The following is a 22,704-nucleotide window of genomic DNA, read 5'->3' as shown; positions in this document are numbered from 1 at the left end:
TAACCTATCCCCGTTTATTCAATTTTCTCCCTTGACCCTGTCCCTTTTTGAAAGTGTTTGTTTTTGATTACCTCCTCCCCCTGTCTGCCCTCCCTTCTGTCCTCCCCGCTTTTTATCCCCTTCCTCCTTCTTTCCTGTGGGGTAAGATACCCAATTGAGTGCATATGTTATTCCCTCTTCAGGTCAAATCCGATAAGAGGAAGATTCACTCATTCCCCCTCACCTGCCCCCCTTTTCCTTCCTACAGAACTGTTTTTTCTTGCCACTTTTATGCGAGATAATTTACTCCATTCTATCTCTCCCTTTCTCCCTCTCTCAATATATTCCTCTCTCATCCCTTAATTTGATTTTATTTTTTTTAGATATCATCCCTTCATATTCAACTCACCCTACGCCATCTGTCTATATATATGTATATGTGTATGTGTATGTATATGTACACACACACACACACACACACACATATGTACGTATATTCCTTTCAGCTACAATAATACTGAGGTCTCATGAATCATACACATCATCTTTCCATGTAGGAATGTAAACAAAACAGTTCAACTTTAGTAAGTCCCTTGTGTTTTCTCTTTCTTGTTTACCTTTTCATGCTTCTCTTGATTCTTCTGTTTGAAAGTCAAATTTTCTGTTCAGCTCTGGTCTTTTCACTGAGAAAGCTTGAAAGTCCTCTATTTTATTGAAAATCCATATTTTAACTTGGAGCATGATACTCAGTTTTGGTGGGTAGATGATTCTTGGTTTTAATCCTAGCTTCATTGACTTCTGGAATATCATTCCAAGCCCTTTGATCCCTTAATGTAGAAGCTGCTAGATCTTGGATTATTCTGATTGTGTTTCCATAATACTCAAATTGTTTCTTTCTGGCTGCTTACAGTATTTTCTCCTTGATCTGGGAGCTCTGGAATTTGGCGACAATATTCCTAGGAGTTTCCTTTTTGGGATCTTTTTCAGGAGGCGATCTGTGGATTCTTTCAATTTCTATTTTACCCTTTGGCTCTAGAATATCAGGGCAGTTCTCCTTGATGATTTCTTGAAAGATGATATCTAGGCTCTTTTTTTGATCATGGCTTTGAGGTAGTCCAATAATTTTTAAATTATCTCTCCTGGATCTATTTTCCAGGTCAGTGGTTTTTCCAATGAGACATTTCACATTGTCTTCCACTTTTTCATTCCTTTGCTTCTGTTTTATAATATCTTGATTTTTCATAAAGTCACTAGCTTCCACTTGCTCCAATCTCATTTTTATGGTAGTATTTTCTTCAGTGATCTTTTGGACCTCCTTTTCCATTTGGCTAATTCTGCCTTTCAAGGCATTCTTCTCCTCACTGGCTTTTTGGAAGTCTTTTGCCATTTGAGTTAGTCTATTTTTTAAGGTGTTATTTTCTTCAGTATTTTTGGGGGTCTCCTTTAGCCAATCATTGACTTATTTTTCATGGTTTTCTTGCATCATTCTCATCTCTCTTCCCAATTTTTCCTCTACTTCTCTCACTTGCTTTTCCAAATCCTTTTTGAGCTATTCCATGGCCTGAGACCAGTTCATGTCTTTCTTGGAGGCTTTTGATGTAGGCTCTTAGACTTTGTTGACTTCTTCTGGCTGTATGTATTGGTTTTCTCTGTCACTAAAGAAAGATTCCAAAGTCTGAGACTGAATCTGAGACCGTTTTCGCTGCCTGGTCATGTTCCCAGCCAACCACTTGACCCTTCAGCTTTTTGTCTGGGTAGGACTGCTTGTAGAGTATAGAGTACTTTGTCCCAAGCTTGAGGGGATGCGCTGTTGTTTTCAGAGCTATTTCTATACAGCCAGCTCTGCCACAGCAGCGCTCCTCCTCCCCCAAGAACAGCCAACCCAAACTGGACTCAGATCTTAAGCAGACTCTGCACTCCTGCTCTGATCTGCACTTAATTTCTCCCACAAGGTGGGCCTGGGGCTGGAAGCAACTGCAGCTGTAGTTCTGTAGCTGTATCACCCCCACTGCCCCCAGGGCAGTGGCCGAACCAGGAACTCCTATCACTCAGTCCCCTGCAGCTTTTCCCACTAACCTTCTCTTTTGTCTTTGGTGTTTGTGGGTTTAGAAGTCTGATAACTGCCACAGCTCACTGATTCAGGGTGCTAGAGACTGTTCCGCCTGGCTCCTGTGTCTGGTTGGTCCTGGTGCGGCCCACGCTGGGCTCTGCTCAGCTCCCCTCCCAGCTCCTTGTACAACAGACCTTACCCAGAGACCATCCAAGCTGTCCTGGGCTGAAGCCCTGCTTCCCTCTGCTATTTTGTGGGTTCTGCAGTTCTAGAATTTGTTTAGAGCCATTTTTATAGGTTTTTGGAGGGACCTGGTGGGGAGCTCATGCAACTCCCTGCTTTCCAGCTGCCATCTTGGCTCTGCCCCGCTCTTTCCTTCTTTTTTTTTTCATTATCTCTACCTTTCCCTCCTACAATCATCCCCTTTCCCAAATAAAGCCTTCCCTTGTAACAAATAAGAGAGTTAAGCAAAACAAATTTATATACCAGCAATATCTAAAAACATTTCATTCTGTACCTTTAGTATATCAACCTCTCTGCCAAGAGGTAGTAGCAAGCAGCCTTCACTGTTGGTCTTCTAGAAGGATGACTGATCACTCATCATAGCTCTTCACTCTTTCAAGGCTATTTCCTTTATGTTACTATAGCCATTGTATAAAATGTTCCCCTGATTTTGTTCACATCAATCTGCATCAGTTCATACAAATCCTCCCAGGTTTCTCTGAATCTCTCCTATCTACCTTCTTTTATGGTGTAATATGACTACATTACATTCATATACATCCTTATTCTCTATTCCTCTAGTGATTCAATAACATTCAACTATCTTCAAAGAACACAAAGGTCTTTGGGAGGATTAACACTGAGGGTGCATTCTACCCACCTCCCCAAAGTAATGGTTTCTTTTGATAACTTTGAGTGCTGTAGGAAGCTGACAACTACTGGTTTTGGCAAAATGTGAATCAGGAGTACTATTTACTACTAAGAAACATCTGACTACAGTCTTCACTGAAAGCAAGTAGGTTTTATACCAAGGATGCAAGTTTCAGTCAACATTAGGAAAACAATCAATATCATCAATTAATGCTATTAATTGATATTCATATAATTATCATATTGAAAGCAAAAACATCCAAAATTACATAACATTTGAATCAATAGATTCACAAAAAGCTTTTGACAAACTGCAACCCACCTTTATGCTGAAAACCCTATAAATAATCAATGAGCATTTATTGAGCAATTATTGTTGCTTAATACGGTGTCAGGCACTGTTAGATGCAGATGTAACAAAGATAAAAGGAAAACCACCTCACTGAAAACCATTATCTTCGAGACCAACAACGATTTCTTTAGTGTTAAATTGAATGGCATTTTCCAAGTTTCATCCTCCTTGACCTTTCTAGGCCTTTGACACTGTCCCTACCTCACCTCTTGAGATCAAAAGTTCAAAGCTTTTTATGTCATGGAACATTTTGTTGGTCTGGTGAAGCCTATGGACAACTTTCTCAGAATGTTTTTAAATGCATAAAACAAAATACACTGAATTACAGAGAAAAACAACCATACTGAAAAAATTAACAATATATATTAAAATACATTTATATATATATATATATATATATATATATATATATTTTTTTTTAAAGTTCAACAACTCTAGGTTAAGAAACCCTGTGCTAAATGCTCTCTCCTTCTGTGCCACTTCATTGTGGTGGTACCCTTCCTATCTATCTAATCAATTCTTCTCAGTCTCCTTCACCTGATCATCCATGTCCTGCATTGTGTATAATAGCTAGCATTTCTACAGTGCTTTAAAGTTTACAAAGCACTTTATACATATTTTCTCTTTTAATCCTCACAACAACTATCATCATCATTCTTACAGTTGAGGAAACTGAGGCAAACAGGTTAAGGGACTTGGCCAGGGTCACACAGCTAAAAAGGGTCTGAGGCTGGATTTGCATTCAGATTTTCCTGATTCTGGTTCCAGTGAAGGACGCTTATATATTCCAATTTCAAGTGAAAGTTTTAAATGATACATTTACCTGTCCTATAAACTATTTCCTTTATCTGGAATGCCCTCTTGACTCCTCTCTCTATCCAAATTTTTTCTAACCTGTTAAAATCTCTCATATCATATTTCGTTCATCAAATCTTCTCTGACCAGTTCAGGCCACATTTATCTCCTTTGCCTTTAAATTTCCAGGACAATTAGAATCATGATCATGTAACATTAGAGCTTTGTTAGAGCTTCTTAAGAGAAATAACAGGCTAAATCAAAGCCAAGGTTAATAACACAATAGGTTTATGTACCATTGGCATCATTACAGATACAAAATGTGGTACCAACACACATCCCAAGGCATCTCAGACATAACTACAAGACTTCTCAGAATCTATAGGACTCTTTCTAAGCTACGAAGTCATACTTTCCTCCTGTCTTACATTTAGAGGGCTTGAAAAAGTACTTTCATTTAGCACATTCATTTTATTACCAGTAATGGGGAAACAAAGTACAGCTTAAACAAAATTCTAGTGAAATATTTCACACTATCAGGAAAAGCAGCACAGTATTTAAATATTGGAGGACTCAGGCTTATATGAGCAATATAGTTAATACGAAAACAAAATAAAATCCAGCTAATACTACTTTTCAATTTTACATGCTAACAAATGAATTGTGAATGCTTTTTCCTCCAAATATAAAACTGTTATTCCTTACATACTTTTAATCTTCATGGATGGGAAAATTCACGATTTAAAAGTATACTGAAAATAACAAATGCTTACTAAGAAATATAGCATTCATTTGCCTCATCCACCTCATCTTTATAGTTTAATGAATATGGCATTATTAGATTTGTATTTAACAAAACTAGATTTCACTTACGTTGACATGTTCCTCCATTAGTAGGATCACCATAGAAGCCCGATATACATGTCTCACAATGTTTGCCAGTTGTCAGATTCTCACACTTTTCACAGATGCTTTCATTGATACATTTACTGTGTCCATTACATTGGCACGCTAGGGAAAGAAAAGAGATTTGGGATAGTAACAACTTCACAGCAAAGTTGTAACAAATCCTCAAAAATTATGGCCTTAGACTACCTAGGTCTTCCAAAGTTATAGCTATCCGAAGCAGCTTGCTGGATATACTACTTGTCATGAGAACAAAGAGCAAATTATAGATGATCAATTCATCAAAAATGCAGCCCAATAACCAGAGATTTAAAAGAGAAAACAAACATACCAAACGCAGCCTTTATCTGAGTTGGAACACAGCCTATCTGAAGAGATTGTCATATTGGACTACAGAATGCCAAGAGAAAAAGTGGACATAGATCAAGAGTTTGGGCTCTGTAAGCAGTTGACAGAGCCATGACATGGTGATGATGATTGAATAATTAAATTATCCAGACATCTGCTGACATTCTCTTGGCCAAAAGCAGAAAGGCTATTTCTTGGCTTGCCTTCATGACAGTTTCAACCTTCAAAAGTGAAGGGAATAATTAAAAGAGTTGTAATTCTACATCTTGTTCTCACCAACAAGAAAGAACTTACTGATGAGGTGGAAATGACTAGGAACCCTAGGGAAGAAGTCAGTCAACTAGCATTCATTAATCACCTGCTATGTTCCAGGGACCGTGCTAAGTACTTTGGCTACAAGGAAAGGCAAAAAAAAAAAAAAAAAAAAAAAGCCCCTGCTCACCAGGAGTTCACAGTCTAATAGAGGAGACAACATGCAAACAAGTATATACAAACAAGATCTATACAGGATAAACTGGAGGAAGTCTCAGAAGGAAGGCACTTGCACAAAGCTGGACTTGAGCTGAGACTTGAAGGAAGCCAAGAAAACCAGGAGGCATAGAGTTCTAGGTACGGAGACAGCCAGGGAAAACACTTGGAGTCAGGAAATGGGATGTCATGTGAGAGGCCAGCATCACTGTATTACCAAGTATAGGAGGGAAGCAAGATATAAGAAAATAGGAAAAGTAGGAAGGGGAAGTGTTATGAAGGGCTTTACTAACCAAACAGAGGACATCTGACTCTGGAGGCAACAGAAAGTCACTGCAGTTTATCGATACAGGAGGAGATATAGTTAGACCCATGCTTCAGGAAGACCACTTTGGCAACAGAGTAGAAGATGGATTGCAGTGGGGAGAGAGTCGAGGCAGGGAGACCAACCAGCAGATTATTGTAGTAATTCAAGCATGGGAGGATGAGGACCTGTCCTAGAGTGTTGGCAGTGTCAGAGGAGAGAAGGAGGCATATATGAGAGATGTTACAAAGGTAGAGACAAGGGGAACTGACATTGGATTGATATGAGGGAGTGAGAGACTGTGAACAGTGGAAGACGACACTTACGTTGTGATGCTGGGTGACAACTCCACCTCAGCTTCTGAGATACAAAAAGAGGGGGCTGTTGGGCATAGTCAGACATTCACCCTAGAGGTGCAAAGAAAAGATTTAAAAGCATTCAGAGAAAAGGTAGGATCCTGTCACCTAAAATTTCACAGGAATGTTAACCCAAGAGAGATGGAACGCTCTCAAGAAAGAAATTTTGGGGACACAAAAGAAAGAATTTTGCTGAAAAGAAAAAAAGGGAATTGTCTAAAGAGAATAATTTGGATGCACAGGATGCTCACCAGCTGACTTACATTTTAAAAAGGCATATACAGATGAAGCAATGATAGGTAATAAAGAATGAATAAAAGGGTATGTAGAAATAATGTCAGAAACACTAAGTGTAAGACTGAGCTAAAACTACTAAGAAAAGTTAACGACCTTATTTTGTTTTTTAGCTACACTGGAAAAAAGTAAAAAAAAGAAAGAGGAGAAAAACTACTTAGAATGAATGGGATACTAACTATTAATGGAAACACAGCAGATCTGCTCAAGCATTATTTTGCTTCCATCTTCTCAGGAAAAAAGTCCTAATCAGGAGTAGATACCCAATATAAGTAAGAAGATAATAGGATCCTAAGATTCAAGATCTAGAGGTGAAAGAGACTTTGGTGGCTATCCTTTATAAGGTAACGAGCTAGAGCCCAGAGTTATGTGACATGCTCAAGGTAAAATAGGCAGCAGGGTCCTCTAAGACTAAATCCAATGCTCTTTCTACTGTAAAATGCTGCCCTCGATATTACCAGTGTCAGATAAACCACATGCCAGGGTCCTGACACAACTGGCAGATATAACTGGATGTAACTGCCAAGGCATTGTTAATGATCTTTGAAAGTTAGTAGAGAAGGAAAGAAGTGTCTCAGGGCTAGAGAAAGAAAACTATCCCAATTTTCAAAAGAAAAAAGAATTGAGTCAGCAAACTATAGGCCAGTGACTCCAATTTCAATTCTTGGCAAAATTCTAATTATTAAAGGAATAGGTAACGAACAGATAGAAAATGAAGCCCTGATTATAAAAGCTCAGCATGGCTTCCTCAAGAACAGTTCATGTCAGACAAACCTCATTTCCTTTTTGAAAGGACTTTTAGACTAGCAGCCTGAGGAATGCTGTACCCATAGTTTAGCTATAAAATAGCAAAGCACTCAACAGAATCTCTCCTGTTAGACTTGAAGACAAGAGAGCTATGCGATTACGTGATCCTAGGATGACAGATTCAGAGTTGGAAGTAATGCTGGTGATAATCTAGTCTTTCACCTGATTCGACATGTGAAGAAGTGAGGACAAGAAAGGTTAACTCATTGATGATAAAGCTATGATTCAAATACAGGTCCCTTCAATGACAAATCCAGGCCTGTTTCCGCTTACAGAGCATTAGGTAAGTCCAAAATGGCTTGACTAGCTAGACTTGAAAATTAGTCATTAACAGTTTGATGTCAGATTGGAAGGGTTAGCATAGCCAGTGCCCAGAGACTTGCACTTGGCTCCGTGCTGTTTAACATTTTTGCCAATGACTTGGATAAAGGCATAGACAGCAAGCCTGCCAAATGTGCAGATGGCACCAAGCTGTAGGGCCAAAGGAAAAGAAAGGGGAGATGGAGAAAACATTAAATGACAAAATCAGATACAAAAAGAGCATTTGGCCAGAGTCACTAGGATGAAACTGAATAGGGATAAACGTCAAGTCTTATGCTTTGGTTTTAAAAAAATAATAACTTCATAATTACAATACTAGAGAGATAGATATCTTCATATAAAAGCTGGATACCACTTTGGGGAGATGACGTAGGGGGAGTTCTTGCTCAGCTACAAGGTAGACTAGGTAGTTTTTGGCAACCATTCTATTTCTCTGAAAATACTGAATAACATAAACAGAACTGATTATGGGAGAAAAGGGATTTTACTCAAGTAATCTCCACATTAGCCTACAACAAAAGTCTCTGATAAAACTGGAATTAATGGGTGCATGTAAATAACCCTTCCTAAACTATTGCACAGTAACTTTTATGTACCATTTTTAATACAAACCAAATTCTATTACAATTAAAAGAGGTCATTTATGTCCTCTGTCAAACTGAAAATGACTCCATAGTATAACCATCATCTGGGACTTGGGGGAAGGGAAAGGAACAAGCATTTTTAGAGTACCTGCTAGACACTGTGCTAAGTACTTCTTTACAAATATTATCTCATTTTATCATCACAACAATCATGTGAAGTAGGTGCTGTTAATAATCCCATTTTGCAGTTGAGGAAACTGAAAAAAACTGAGGTTAAATGATTTTCCCTGCATCATAGATAGTAAGTGTCTGAGGCCAGATTTCAACTCAGGTTTTCCTGACTCCAGGCCCAGAGCCCTGTCTCTGTACCACCTAGCTCACTTAAATATCTTATATTTGGTGGAGATTTTATTTTAACAAGATTTGACCTCTCAAAAGGTTACATCAGACTAACTGATGGAGTATTACCTAGGGAGGGTGCAAATGACTTCAGCTTGCTTATGCAGAAAATACGCACAAGTAGATAGCAGGAAAAATTTGCAATTTTTCTACAACAGGGCAAACTGAAAAACAAAGCTCTTATTAAAATGCATCATCTCTTGTCACTAGGGGAAACCAATTTTATATGAAATAATCTCTCCAAAGTTGAGTTGAACCATTCTTCCATTATCAAATGTAGTCTAGGTAAGTAACATTACTTTTATACTCCAAACTTTTAAAAGGAATGGTTTTTTGGCCACATTACAAAAAAAAAATGCAATTTGTTACCTGGACATTGGATGAAAGACCAGTTGTATCTGTTCTCTTCCAGACACATGCTAGAATTAAGACGTGGCTGTGGATAGTGATTCCCTGCGGGTGCCTGGGATGGCATCTTCATTGGCCCTTTGAAGGAGCCTTCAATACACGTCCCCTTGCCGGTGTTGCTCGGATCAGTACACCAGCCACAGCCAGGCTGGTCCAAACAGTGACCACAAGTACAATAACCGGAACAATTTTCCGCTACAAAAACAAAACACCAGGTTACAAAAATTTCCACATGCTACTTAGTAAAAAGCGTTAATAGTGAAAAATAGAGGGTTTTTTTTCTTTTAAATAGAAGATCTGATTTGAAAGGGACAGACAAATCACTTAGCAGAAAGCTGGAAATTCTTTCTAAATGTTTCAAGAGAAGTATTTTATAGCTGTCAATGTTAGAACACCTTACCTTAAAGGAAGGTTACAGATCAAATATGACCTACTTTATTTTACAAAGAAGGAAACTAAGGTCCACAAACTGGAAGTGACTTGCTCAATCAAGGTTTCAAGGGAAATCAATAGCAAAGCTGAGAATAGGAACCAGGTTTTCTAATCTCAGTACAGTCTTCTTTAGCTGACTCTTGTCTATTATACCCAAACAGACAGTAAATAATTGCATTAGAAAATCATATAATTTTTTTAGCTGGAAGAGACACTAGAGATCATCTATGCCAACTCAGTCATTTTACAAATATGGAAATTGAGGTCAGATGACAAACCATTCTTGGCACTAACTAGTTTTATGACAAAGAAAAGTGAAGACTAGAACCCAGGATCTTCTGAGTTTGAGTCCTAAAATTTTTCCATTTTTTATTTAACTAATTCCCTTCTGTCATAATTTCAGGATAAGATGTCTTCCTTAGTTCTTAGTGCAGGTGGAGAACAATTAATGCTACGGAAAACAAAACAAAAAATAGATCTTAGAAGAAAATGATCCAGTCTTCCATGGCCTTCTCCTCTCTAGAAGTGAACACCAAATTCCTTCAGTTTTCCTCACGAACATCTAGGTCTAGAGTTCTCTTTTTGCCTTTCCCCATGTTTGTAATGTCTCTTACAATTACAATCCTCATAACTGTGTTGGGGAGTTTAGAAAAAGGTCTGACGATAGGGGATTTTCTCATTGCTCCTACATGCTGATATTCTTTCTACCTCTCACACTCATCTCGCTTCTTACTATCCTAGGACATAAGTATCACCAGAACCTCCAGATCTAAATTTATCTAGTGCACTTAAATCATCTTTCATGAGCACTTTCACTATTCCAGTTTGCTTTCCTGCTGTCAACCAACATATTACCTGTTCCCAGAGTTCATCAATAAATAAAAATATAAGTTTAAAAATCACTAAGTCTCTTGATATCCAACTGTACTCAAATCAAGAGTATTAGCATTGTGATGACAGACTTAAGCTACTTCCAATAGTCACTTAAACTTTATTAAGTATTCCTAAAGGCCTCCTAGAACTACACTGAAAAAAACTAATTTAAAAAAAAATCTGCCCCAAAAGAGAAATAAAGATACTTTATTCTAACTTAATAGTAAACTATACTTAAAGTAAGAGGTCAAAGAATTACTGAAAAAAAAATACGCACACATACATAAGACTAATAATTTTAAGGTTGGGGGAATATACCAAAACGATAACATCATTAGTTGTAAGTAATGCATAAGTAATGCATAGAACACTATTTATTAACATATATTGCCATTTTGTTTTAACCTGCAAGCAAATTAGACTTTTGATAAGCTGACAGTCTTCAAAGCCTTTCCAGTACCGTAGAATCTGCTGTATCTTACGCTCCAATGGTATAGCCTTCCAGAGTAATCATAAGGAATCATAGGCAAAGGACTTTGCAGAGGTATAACACCACATGAAAAACCTTTATCACTTTAACTAATTATAAGAATATAGTTAATGATTTTTTTTTAAATTTATAGATTTTTCTGAGATGGTCTGCTTTATTTTCAACAAACCTATACCAACCTGTGAGTCCCCACCATACTGTGAGGCCAACACATCTCACTCAGGTGGAGCAGATAGAAATTTCTTATCAAAGATCACTGAAAACCCACCAACATCATGAGTCCCTGAAATAATTACAGATCTGACAATAGCATCTTGCTGTACTCTGCAAAGCTGTCACATTCCAATGGTTGTTCTCATTGATTACTGGACCAATTATATACTCTCCTCCTAATCCTAAAGTGTATTTGTCCCAGACTTATGTAGGATGTAGACTATTCATTTAGTAGTTTTATTCTGATATCTTTCAGATGTTTACCTATCTATGACAAAATGCCAATCTAATAGTAAGCTTCTGCAAGACAGGAGTGTGACTTTAGGGTCATCTCTGAACAGAAAACAACATAATGAGATCGGAAAGAAGGCCTTTCAAGGCTAACGATTTTAATCCATAGCCATATTTTGCCCATAGTTGGTTTATAGCTTCATGTGAATACATACGCATGCGTAAACACACACATATACCTACATACACCCCCACCCCTACCACACACATACATATACACAACACACATGCTCTAAGCCAAGAATCCATTTTATAAACTGAACAGATTACTTACGGGGACAGCTGCTCATGGTGTACCACTCCATACATTGGCCAAATGGAAAAGAGGCCACATAAGCATTTGAATCCACGCATTGCTTCATGTTACTACACCACATGCACTCTGAGCTGCCACTGGTACACTCTCCACACATTGTCCTCAAGGCACAGGGAGTACGACACTGTTTGGCACTGTGGTTGGCTGGATGAGGAGGAACAACAGGGTAAACTACATCAACTCTACACTTGAGGCTTCTAGCAGTAATCTAAGCTCTAGCCATGTATTTCACAGTCCCAATCTGGTAAGATGAAAGGAGGGTATTTTCAAAATGGGGCTGAGGGATGGGAGGTGGGGCAAAAGGATAGAGGAGGGAAAGGAAGGAGGAGGAAGAAAAGAAGAAAGGTTGTTCTGGAGTAGGCATGAGCCTACTATGTGATAAAACACACAGTAACCCAACAAAATAAATGATGGAACCTTGGTCTAATCAGAACAGAAAGAGCCAAACAAGCAAGATCTCAGAAGGTAGGCAGTACTCACCTGTAGATTTAGTATGGTATTAGCAAATGTTAACATAGCAAACTAGAATCAACCAACACATCACAACTAGTTAATTACAGGACACATGGCAAAATGCACAAATGAGATGTTATGCTTGCTTGAAAAAAAAAAAAAGAAGGTGGTTCCAAAGTTAGGTCACTTTCAAATACTAAACTTCAGGATTTTTTTCTTAATCCACCAACTGATAGAGGAAGCAACAGTGACTTAAGCAGAATACTCCTTTGGACTTTGTGCACTTAGAATTTCTGTTGAATCAATTACTTTCTAGCAGGTTATTACAGGTAAAACTTTGAGAAACAGAACATATGAAACTAGCAGCAATGAAAGAAAAACATTTCTATGTAGCAACAAATACATTATATATTCAATTTAACTTTTAACAAAAACCAGGAAGGTATTTGGCAAGAATGCAATACATATGACTTAGCAAAACAGAAATGTTGCTATAATGATACTCACATTATATATACATACATACATATATACATACATATATATACATATATATATATATATATATATATATATATAGAGAGAGAGAGAGAGAGAGAGAGAAAGAGAGAGAGAGAGAGAATGAATTAGATTTGACTTAGCCATCACATTTATATCTGGTGTCATTACCTAGGATCTTAAAATATATATTGATATAAAACACAAAAACAATTCAATTATCTGACAGTAAGGTAGTCTGAATAAACATACTGTTCTACCTTTTTAGTTGTTTTCAGACATGTCTGATGCTTCCTGACACCATCTGGGGTTATCTTGGCAAAGATACTAGAGTAGTTTGCCATTTCCTTCTCCAGCTCATTTTACAGATGAGGAAACTGAGGCAAACAGGGTTAAGTGACTTGCCCAGGATCACATGGCTTGTATCTGAGGTCAAATTTGAACTCAGGTCTTTCCAGGACCAGTACTCTATCTGCTTCACCGCCCCTCTTTTTCTACCCACCTTAAATTTAATCCTATAAATACATAAACTTTAATATTTCAATGAAGACACTCTTCTCTGCCTTAGCTATCAAAGTATCTTGATTACATTATTAAGAACATCCCTTCCAGTGCTTAGCATAGTGCCAAGTGCATAGTAAGCACTTAATAAATGGTACTGACTGACACTTACTGTTTTATGGTCAACCTTCCTCCCACCCCCTCCACTACTCAGTAAAGTCCAATGGCTCCCTAGCACCTCCAGGATTAAATATAAAATCCTCTATCCAGAATTCAAAGCCCATCATAACCTACACCCTTCCCAACCACCCCCACCCCCGCCACCTGTCTAGTCTTCTTACACTTTCCATCCCTCCCCTCCACATACTCCGCAATCCAGTGACATTGGCCTCCTTGCTATTTCACCGACAAGAAACTCCATCACCCAATTTGCAGGCATTTTACTGGCTGTTTCCCATGCTTGGAATGCTCTCCTTCCTCTTCTGTGCCTTCAATTCTCAGCTAAAATTCCATCTTCTATAGAAAACCATTACTGATCCCCCTTAATTCGAGTGCCTTCATGTTATTACAGGACAAAAAAAAAGGTACCTAATTCCCAATTATATTGTGGAAGAAGCAATTTTCTCACGAAATTTAATCTGTAATTACCTTTCATAGCCTTTATTTCCAATCAATCATGAAGAATCTCTACCCCATCTTTAATCCAGATTGGGTCTGCCCCTTCAAAGGGCAAGCCAAACTAAATATAGAATTACGCGCCACCAAGAAGCTGGATACAAGGGGGCAATTTCTTTGAACATAAAAAAAAAATGCAGAACTACCCTGAGTCCTATGTAGACACTTCTGCACAGAATGGCAGGGTAGCAGAAACAGATGCCAAAGTCATAAGGAATCATAGTTTTCAGACTATAAATGCCAACTTAAATGAGAATCTTGTTCAATGACAATCAGAGATGTAGGAAGAGGAGGTGAATGGTTCATATGTCCCATTGGTACCCTTGCAATGTCAAAAAGACAGGGGAAAGGCCCCCAACACACTGGGTGGATATCCAATGGAGGATTTCTCGGAAAATGTGGACAAGAGTCATATAGGATAATACCAATGATGGATTCTTTATATAGTCCTTCAAAGTTTGCAAAGTAATTTAAAAACAATATTACATCTGAGCCTCACAACAACCCTGAGACATGAGTTAATGACAAAAGAAGAAAAAGGCTCAGAGAGGTTACCTGACTTTCCCATAATCATAGAGCTAAGTGTTAGAAGAATTCAAATCCTTGAACTTTCATATTCTGAGTCCAAAACTACCCATATTTCCAAGAAAGGCATGGATAGGCTCCAACCTACATCACTGGAAAAAGTATCCATGAAATCAGAGTCATCAAGGTATAAACACATTCTTCATCATCTAATCTGTCATAGAGATTCTTCCTACACCTCTTATCCACTCTACATGTTCTAATCATCTTAGCCCTTTAATGGTTCCACGTTACCTGCTAAAGCACTCCATTTGGGAATTCTGGTTTACTTTTCTAGCCTCATCATCTACCATTTCCCTAACGGCACCCTAAGTTCCAGCTGGACCAACTGTACTTCTGTAAATGGTCTAGACATGTGTACCTCCTGCTGTCTTTGGAAACTTGTCCACCTGGACCAATATCATTCTCTGTCAAAATGCAAGTCATCTTTTAAAGGACAGTTTAAAAGCCCCCTATATTTCATGAAGTATTTGAAGTTTTCCATGAAATTTCTGATTCTACTCCGTATATATCTTGCATGTACTTAGTTATCTACATGCCGTCTTCCCCTTTAGGATGTGGCCTCTTTGAGGAAAGGGACAATGTTTTTGCCCTTTTTTGTAAGGGGCTCTTGAGAGCCTGATGAGCTTGGGAGTTGAGGCTCCAAGGACAGTCCCATAAAAAAAGGGAATTATCTGGGGCTACACAGTCTGGCTCGGCTCCTCCTCCTCTGATAAGGCAGGCTGTGAACAGCACATGCCCCCTTTCCAAATAAGCACTGGACACGAGCTGCCCACGAGCTGTGATGTATGGCCCTGGGGCTCCTGACAGGCTTAGAGGATCGTGCACGAGCTTGCTTCCACCCAGTAACAAAGGCTAGTACTGCATAAAAATCCTGCTTGCTGAAACAATAAACGGAGTTACTAACCACCTCAGCTCCCACCCCATTCATTGTCCGCGAGATCAGGTTCTTTGCTGGACAAAGGCCTGGGTGTTGGGGGGGTAACAGACCCCAACAAGTTGGGTGTTGGGGGTAGAGGACCCCAACACTTTTTTGTATGCCCAGCACTTCAAATAATACGCGGCACACAGTAAGCATTTAATAAATGCTTTTTGATGGACTGACTCAACTTCCCTAGCACTTTGCTCCTCTCTTAGATCATCTATCACATTCTGCCTGATACTTAAATCCTCCCTTCTCTAAACACACAATAAATGCTCTTGGGCACTGTATCTTATTCCTTTTTGTAGTCCTTGCAGCCCCTAGCACAGGGCCTCTATGTAAGCACTAGATTAATATTTGTTATATTCCAAATAATATTCTAGCCTATAAGTTAAATCAGTGAGGTAGATCATAAAATGGCAAAACTGTTATAAGGCATTGACTCTGTTGGGATTGTCAGGGGAAGAGGTGAAACCAAGGAGGTGATCACACGACCATTATTTAGAAGTAGACCAGTTACTCTCCTCCTATTAGGCTATGGTTCTCAACTAATTTCTTCTTGAAGGTTCAGGAATATGTTAGAACCAGGGTAAAAGTCTGAGTCCATTTATAAATCCAACTGCACTCTGTAACACAGAGGTAAATCCATTAAACTTCTGAGAACCCCAGAAGGGTGACAGAGTCTAATTGTGCATCAGTACATATGAACATTCAACCTCGCCTTGTTCTGCTGGGATCTCCAGCACTTACTAAAGAAGGCACCTGTTCAAACAACCTCTGTGTTGTCCCGGACTCCTTTGCTCTCACTCATCCCACAGGTCCAGTTGCCAAATCTTGCTGTTTCTACCTCTACTACATCCTTCCCATCCATTCTTTTCTCTCTGCTCCCACCAAAACCACCCCAGTTCAAGGCCCTCATCTCTTGTTTGCACCACTGCACAAACCTCCTAGCTGGTCTCCCTGCCTCAAATCTCACTCCGCTTCAAGCCATGCTCCACACAGGTGCCTAAGTGATTTTTTCTAAAGTACAGGTTGGCTTTGGTCACCATACTACTCAACTAACTGCATGGCACCAGGTTACCTCTAACATCACTTATAATGCCCCCTGCTTGTTCCTTAAAGCCTTTCATACCTGGGCCCATTATATGCCACTCCCCTTCACACAAACTACAGTCCAGCCAAGCTGACCTGCTGCTGCTTCTCACACAGGGCCCCTGCCCCTCTCATTTCTGGGCCTTTGCAGTCACTGTCTTCTTTGCCTGAAATGCTCTGCCTTCTCCCCTCGAAGTCTCTTAAAATCCCTGGTCCCTCTTCCCCCAGAATACCCTAAACCCACTGGAAATCTATTTTCTATCTGTCTACATTCTATCATGGCTAAAATCTAACCTCCTGGAGAGGAAGAACTACTAGCATTTATCTTGGTATCTCCAGGCCTTAGCACATTGCCGGGCACTAAGCAGGCCTTAACAAAAGCTTAGTAAATGCTTGCTGATGAGTTGGTTGACTGGTGTAAGAAGTGGTGAAGCGATATCCATGCCTTTTGGCATCTGAATAGGAAGTTAATGAAAGAGTGTATATCTGTGAATACACACACACACACACACACACACACACACACACACACACCCCTCTCTCCCTTTATCTCTATTAGACTGTAAGTTCCAGGAGGAAGTTCATGTTTATTCCAAACTTCAGATCCATCTCAGTACTGAGCACAGTACACTGCAAACTTCACAATCAAAGGATCATAAATTTAGAGCTGGATAGGATATCAAGGGTCATCTAGGCCAATCCCACATGAGAGAAGTTAAGTGAATTGACCATGGTAACACACGCAGTGAGGGGCAAAGAAAGGATTTAAACATACCCTCCATCCCCAAATCTAATACTCTTTTTGGGGCAACAGGTTAGTAGATACCCAGCTAATGTTATTTGATGAATATAAACATATACATATATACATGATATACATGAGGCCTGCATGTACGTTCATTCATATTCATTCTCTCTCTCCCTCCCTCCCTCTCTCTCTGTCTCTCTCTCTCTCTGTCTCTCTCTCTCTCTCTCTCCCCCCCTCCCCCTCTCCCTCTCCCTCTCCCCACACCTCAACCCCCCAGCCTTGTCTCTGTCTCTCTGTCTCTCTCTCTCACTCACTCCCAGTAGGACCAAAAACACTTGAAAGAAAAATATGGGTCTTATTTTTCTCTGCAGCTGTAGGACCTAGCACAAAGCCCTCCACAGAGTGGGCACTTAAATAATTACAGAAACAGGGAAGGAAGAAGGGGGCGTGGAGTGGAGATTAATGATCTGCATACTTACCAGGCCTTTCACAAATACTTCCATTAAGTGGATTGATACACGTTGCAGCCTTCAAGCCCCTGGCATTAGGCTCTGACAAGATTCCGCAGAATCCAGCATCACTTGGTTCTGATGGCAGCCACTGAAGTAAGCTATTTGTAAAAGGGGACATGTCTTCCCAGCACCAATATGACACATTGATCTTCCGGAGCCCTACCCATGGGGTCAAGGTTGTTTTGGACTATAGATAAAACAGACACAAAAATTATTCCATCTGATCTCTGTGAAGGGGAGGTTGCTAATCAGATCCCAAATTCTATTATCCACAACAACCTCTCAACGCTCAACCACATACACCCCATAACAGAGACAGAGATTTAACTAGAAATGGGAAAAGGTAAGCTGGGCTTTTGTACTGTATTTTACAAAAGACAAAAAAAAAAGGATCAGAAGGGGGGAAAAGTGTAACTTGCCAAATTCTCTACAGAGGGCATTTAATAACAAAGCTGTAACTGGGACTTTATATTCCCAAATTCCTGCCTTCTCTCTGGGGGTGGGTGTGGGTGGGAGGAGTGGTCATAGCTCAGAGAAAATTAATTTAGATAATCCACTCACTCAACAAGCAATTTTAAAATAACTACTGCTTGCATAGCACCACCTCTCTGCTCTGAATTAACCCTCACAAAATACAAAGTACAATTCCTTCCTTCAAGGAATAAAAAATTAAGGTTGACAATAAAAGTATGTTTACTAGCTACAAAATAATTTGAAGATGACATGCACCATCTACATGATAACATAAAATGAACTGTAGATATAAGAGCTAAGGAAATAAAAAGTAAAATAATATTATTTCTATAGTTAATGAGAAAAGACAGCATAAGAAGTAAGTCTTGCAGTGAAATATGAAGAAAAAATAGGAGGGAAGTGGTGGAAAAGATGGAGTTCTTACCAGATGAAAGCAACAATGTAAGTAAAAACATGGAGGAGAGTACAAAAAAGTACATGCAGAGAATGAAATGATTAGATAGCAAAGATACATTATTGAGAGATGATGTAGAATAGGTGCAGTACAGTCAGTTAACAGCAGACTGTGCATGTAATTCAGATATGACCTGATAAATAAAAAGAAGTCACTGTAGATTTTAAAGCAGGGAATAGACATAATGAAAACAGAATTTTAAGAATATTAAACAGTTAATGGCAAGGCGAATTCATCCATTAGACAGGGAGTTAGACTTGATGTAGTAGAAAGACCACTAGATTTAGTTAGCACATATGGGCTCAAACCTTAGCTTCTCTAGTTACTACCATTTAGTAGATCAGTTTCTATCTATGGGTCTAAGTTTCTACATCTGTAAAATGAGAAGATTAAGACAGATCAGGCATTAACTTTTTTTTTGTCATAGACCCATCTGGCAGTCTGCTTAAGCCTAGGTACTCTTCAGAATATTTTAAATGCATAATATAAAACACACAGGATTACAAAGGAAACTAATGATATCAAAATACAATTAACATGTTTTTTAATTTCACAGACCCTAGCTTAAGAACTTCTATACTAGATCTCTACAATCCCTTCCATTTCTAAAATCCTATATACTAGGACTTCACTGTGTCCTTACAACTCTGTGAATCTATGAAAGAATAGAATAGGTCCAGGACAAGACTAGTATCTTCAAACTCTCCTGTGATGGGCTGAGGAGACCTGGACTTCAAAAGGCAAAGACTGTATCTCTGGAAGCAATACAATATCTCAGTGGGCCCCTGTGCCAAACTCTTTTCTTGTTGCAGGCACACACATATGGGACCCTGTAATTCCTCAGATAAAAGCTATCAGTGCAGGCACAGAGCTATCTTGTCCCTTCTCCCCCAATATCTGGTATCAACAGAGCTATCTCTGTTGACTCCCTGAATTTTCCCATACATTCCTTTCCCTGTCCCTTTTTGCATATAAGCATCAGCATCATCCTCATTCGCTTGCTCCCTAAGGAACTTTACCTACTTCTATAAGCATCCCAATAAACTTTGCCACTTGACTGGAAGACAGTTTGAGTTTGTGAATTCTTTTCAGGCAACACTGCCCTGTACTCCAACATTTTGAGGTTCCCAGCACCACTAAACTGCATCACTAGGAGATATTAGAGTAATCTAGGAATATGGTAAGAAGAGCTTGAACTAAAAAATAATGAAATTGAAAGAAAAGGTAAAAATTAAGAGATTGTGGGGAGAAAGAATTAGTAGGCTAACAGGATCCTGAGAGCAGTGATTATTTTTCTGTTATATTTACAGCCAATTATTAAATTAGGAATAAGGTTTTTTCCTATTAACTTCCTCATTCAGGGACCAGACCCCTGTATGTTTGTCAGTTAGCTGCTGAAGGACATTATTGATAGATGAGATTGATCAAATTCTCTGGGAACAAGCTCTTTAATCTTGGGCAAGACGCCACCTAACTAGGAGAGCTTACTTCTGTTTAGAGTATAAACAGCATCTAGGCTAAGTGAATTCTTTTCCTTAGGAAATAAGCCCATGTTATTGCTCCCCTCCCAGTGGGTTTAGGGTAACCCAGCTCATGAAGGAGAAAACCAACCAGAGTGGTCTGGGTAGAGATGGATTCCTTTGTCCAGACTGCCAAGAGGTGGTTGAGTCTCATGATCACACCATGTTCTCAGCAGGAAGAGCTGAAGGCTTTCAGCCACTTCCTCATTTGAAAGTCTACCCCCTCGTTAACTGTTCACCAATCAAGGCTGATTTTCACCTGTCAGGGAGGGGCACTTCTTCTTCCAAAGGTATTTAAGCATTTGGTGGTCTCCATGGTTTTGTCTTTGGTTACCAAGAGAAACCACTGACCATCAATTTATTGATTATCAGCTAGCTTAATTAATATATTGATTATTAATTACCCAGAATTCTGTCTCTCAGACTTCTCATGCATCTCAATCTCAATTAATTTAAAACAACTCCAAAGTTTAGAATTAGCATCAGGAAAACAGTAATGTGATTGAGAGTAAAATAACATGAAAACTGAAAAGGGCTGTTAATACTGGATTTTAAAAAAGGATCAGATTTCTCAAAGACAATCAGCTATTGCCAAGACCTCCAAGTAGTGATGTGGATAGAATGTGAGATCATAAGATGAAGGGGACTATATTGATCTAGTCCAACCCCTTCATTTTGTAGGTGAAAAAATTATGAATGATCCCTGCACATCTCTGGTGTCACTCCTCTTTCCTGTCAGTGATAAAATAAATGCATAGCTGCTGACATTTCTTCAAAGATTCTAGGCCATAAACCAACAGTATACTGTCCTACCTGGTTAGGTAGGCTAGAGCTCCTAGCCTCTCTGGATAAAGGGACAAAAGTAGGGAGGAGGAAGCAAAGAGTAAAGTAAGCAAAGTAAGGGTGGGTAATATTCAATGATGAAAGAAAGGGCCTTGTAGAGTTAAAGAAAGGAAAAGGACTTAAAGACTAAGATCCTAGTAAGGTACAGATTTAGTCAAACATATACTAGGCTTTAGTTAAGTTAGGAACAGGAAACACCTACAAATTGTCCATTTTCATGCTTTTCTTACTTTCTTGATAAAAGTCTATTTTAAGAAAGCTTAAACTTTGTCTCTGATGAACTCAGAGAAAATGGGATTTAAAGCACAGTACTTATTAAAATGCTCCTCTTGGCACTGGAATGTTCTTTAAGGAAATAAAAGAATTGTTGCACCTCCAAAAATGTCTTAGTCATAGGGTCAGGAACAATATAGGAGAAGTTGGGATCTGGCCAATTTTGCCTATAGATTGTCCCCTTCCTTTGCCAGTAACCAGTGTCCTCACGATTGCTTACTTCCATCTCTCCCTCCTCAAACCTCCTCTCAGGCAGTTCTGTTACACTAAAAACCTCTCTGAGAGGGATTTGAACTTTTATAGGCATAGAAGGACTACTCCTATCAAAGACGATAAGTTACCAAAGAGATGGATTTTGATTGTTAGAAATGTCATTACCAAAAGTAGAAAAATGAGGCATTGGGATATATCCCAGTATGTGAATACCTTCTCTTTGCTGTAGTGAGATATTCTTTCCTTTCCTAGAAAAGTTCTATGTAGTCAGAGTAGCACTTCCACTACTCTAGTAACTAGGATGTGTAAGGACACTATAACAGTCTTTTGCTCAGCCAGACCAAGAACTTGACATACTTCTAAATCTCCATGGTGACTGCCAGTCAATAACAAAATGTAAGCTATACGGTCTTATCTTGTTAAAAGGAGGTTTCTTTCCTAGAAAACTGGTTAACTGAACTATAACTGTATTAAAGTTTTAAGGGGATGGGATGAAGCTCTGACATGGAATTTTAGAGTGCTCACCAATTGGATTAGGGGGGATAGGATGAGTAAGGGAGAACAGGATGGAGCCTTTCTGGCATAACTTGTAGCATATGGCTTTCTCTGCCCCATGTAAGACAGACTACCCAAGAAGGAGCTTCTGACCCTGCTAAATCTTCTCTCAGTAGAAGCATTGCTACCACTACAGTAGTCTCAGAGAGTTTTTAATTTGAAGAGCTCCAGATTAGCTCAATACAACAGGTCAGGAACTAACCAACCATCCCACCCAGGAGAACCAAGGAAGAAAGCATATAAAAGTCATCATCTACCACCAAAAAAAAAAAAAGATGTTAATACATCCTTATTCTTTTATAATGTGCAATTTATTTTAACCATTTCCCAGCTTTAAACATTATCTATAAGGTAAATGAAGTTACCATTTCTAAGGCCTTTGATCAGAACATCTTAAAAGAAGCACCACAGGGAGGAAAGCATCAAATTAAAACATGACTTAAATTTCAGTCTATTGTACAACTTAAGAAACTGAAGTAAAACACTCCAATTCTCCTCTTAAGCCCCTTGAGTAGCAGAGTGCCATC

The 22,704-nt window shown here is 39.0% G+C and overlaps 1 protein-coding gene across 1 annotated transcript in view; it reads right to left on the bottom strand.

Annotated features, from left to right (window-relative positions):
- The window catches only part of ATRN (attractin), a 243,133-nt gene that overhangs the window by 117,159 nt on the left and 103,270 nt on the right, over positions 1 to 22,704 (bottom strand). Inside the window, exons 16-19 of the mRNA XM_036764167.1 lie at positions 17,813 to 18,032; positions 11,818 to 12,003; positions 9,206 to 9,439; positions 4,923 to 5,060 (exon numbers count right to left, since the gene is read on the bottom strand). Coding sequence (XP_036620062.1) covers positions 4,923 to 5,060; positions 9,206 to 9,439; positions 11,818 to 12,003; positions 17,813 to 18,032 — 778 coding nt within the window. The remainder of the gene's footprint in view (positions 1 to 4,922; positions 5,061 to 9,205; positions 9,440 to 11,817; positions 12,004 to 17,812; positions 18,033 to 22,704) is intronic.

The sequence above is a fragment of the Trichosurus vulpecula genome, chromosome 6 (assembly GCF_011100635.1).
Source record: "Trichosurus vulpecula isolate mTriVul1 chromosome 6, mTriVul1.pri, whole genome shotgun sequence".
NCBI classification, from domain to species: Eukaryota; Metazoa; Chordata; class Mammalia; order Diprotodontia; family Phalangeridae; genus Trichosurus; species Trichosurus vulpecula.
This window is presented reverse-complemented; position numbering and strand designations above follow the sequence as displayed.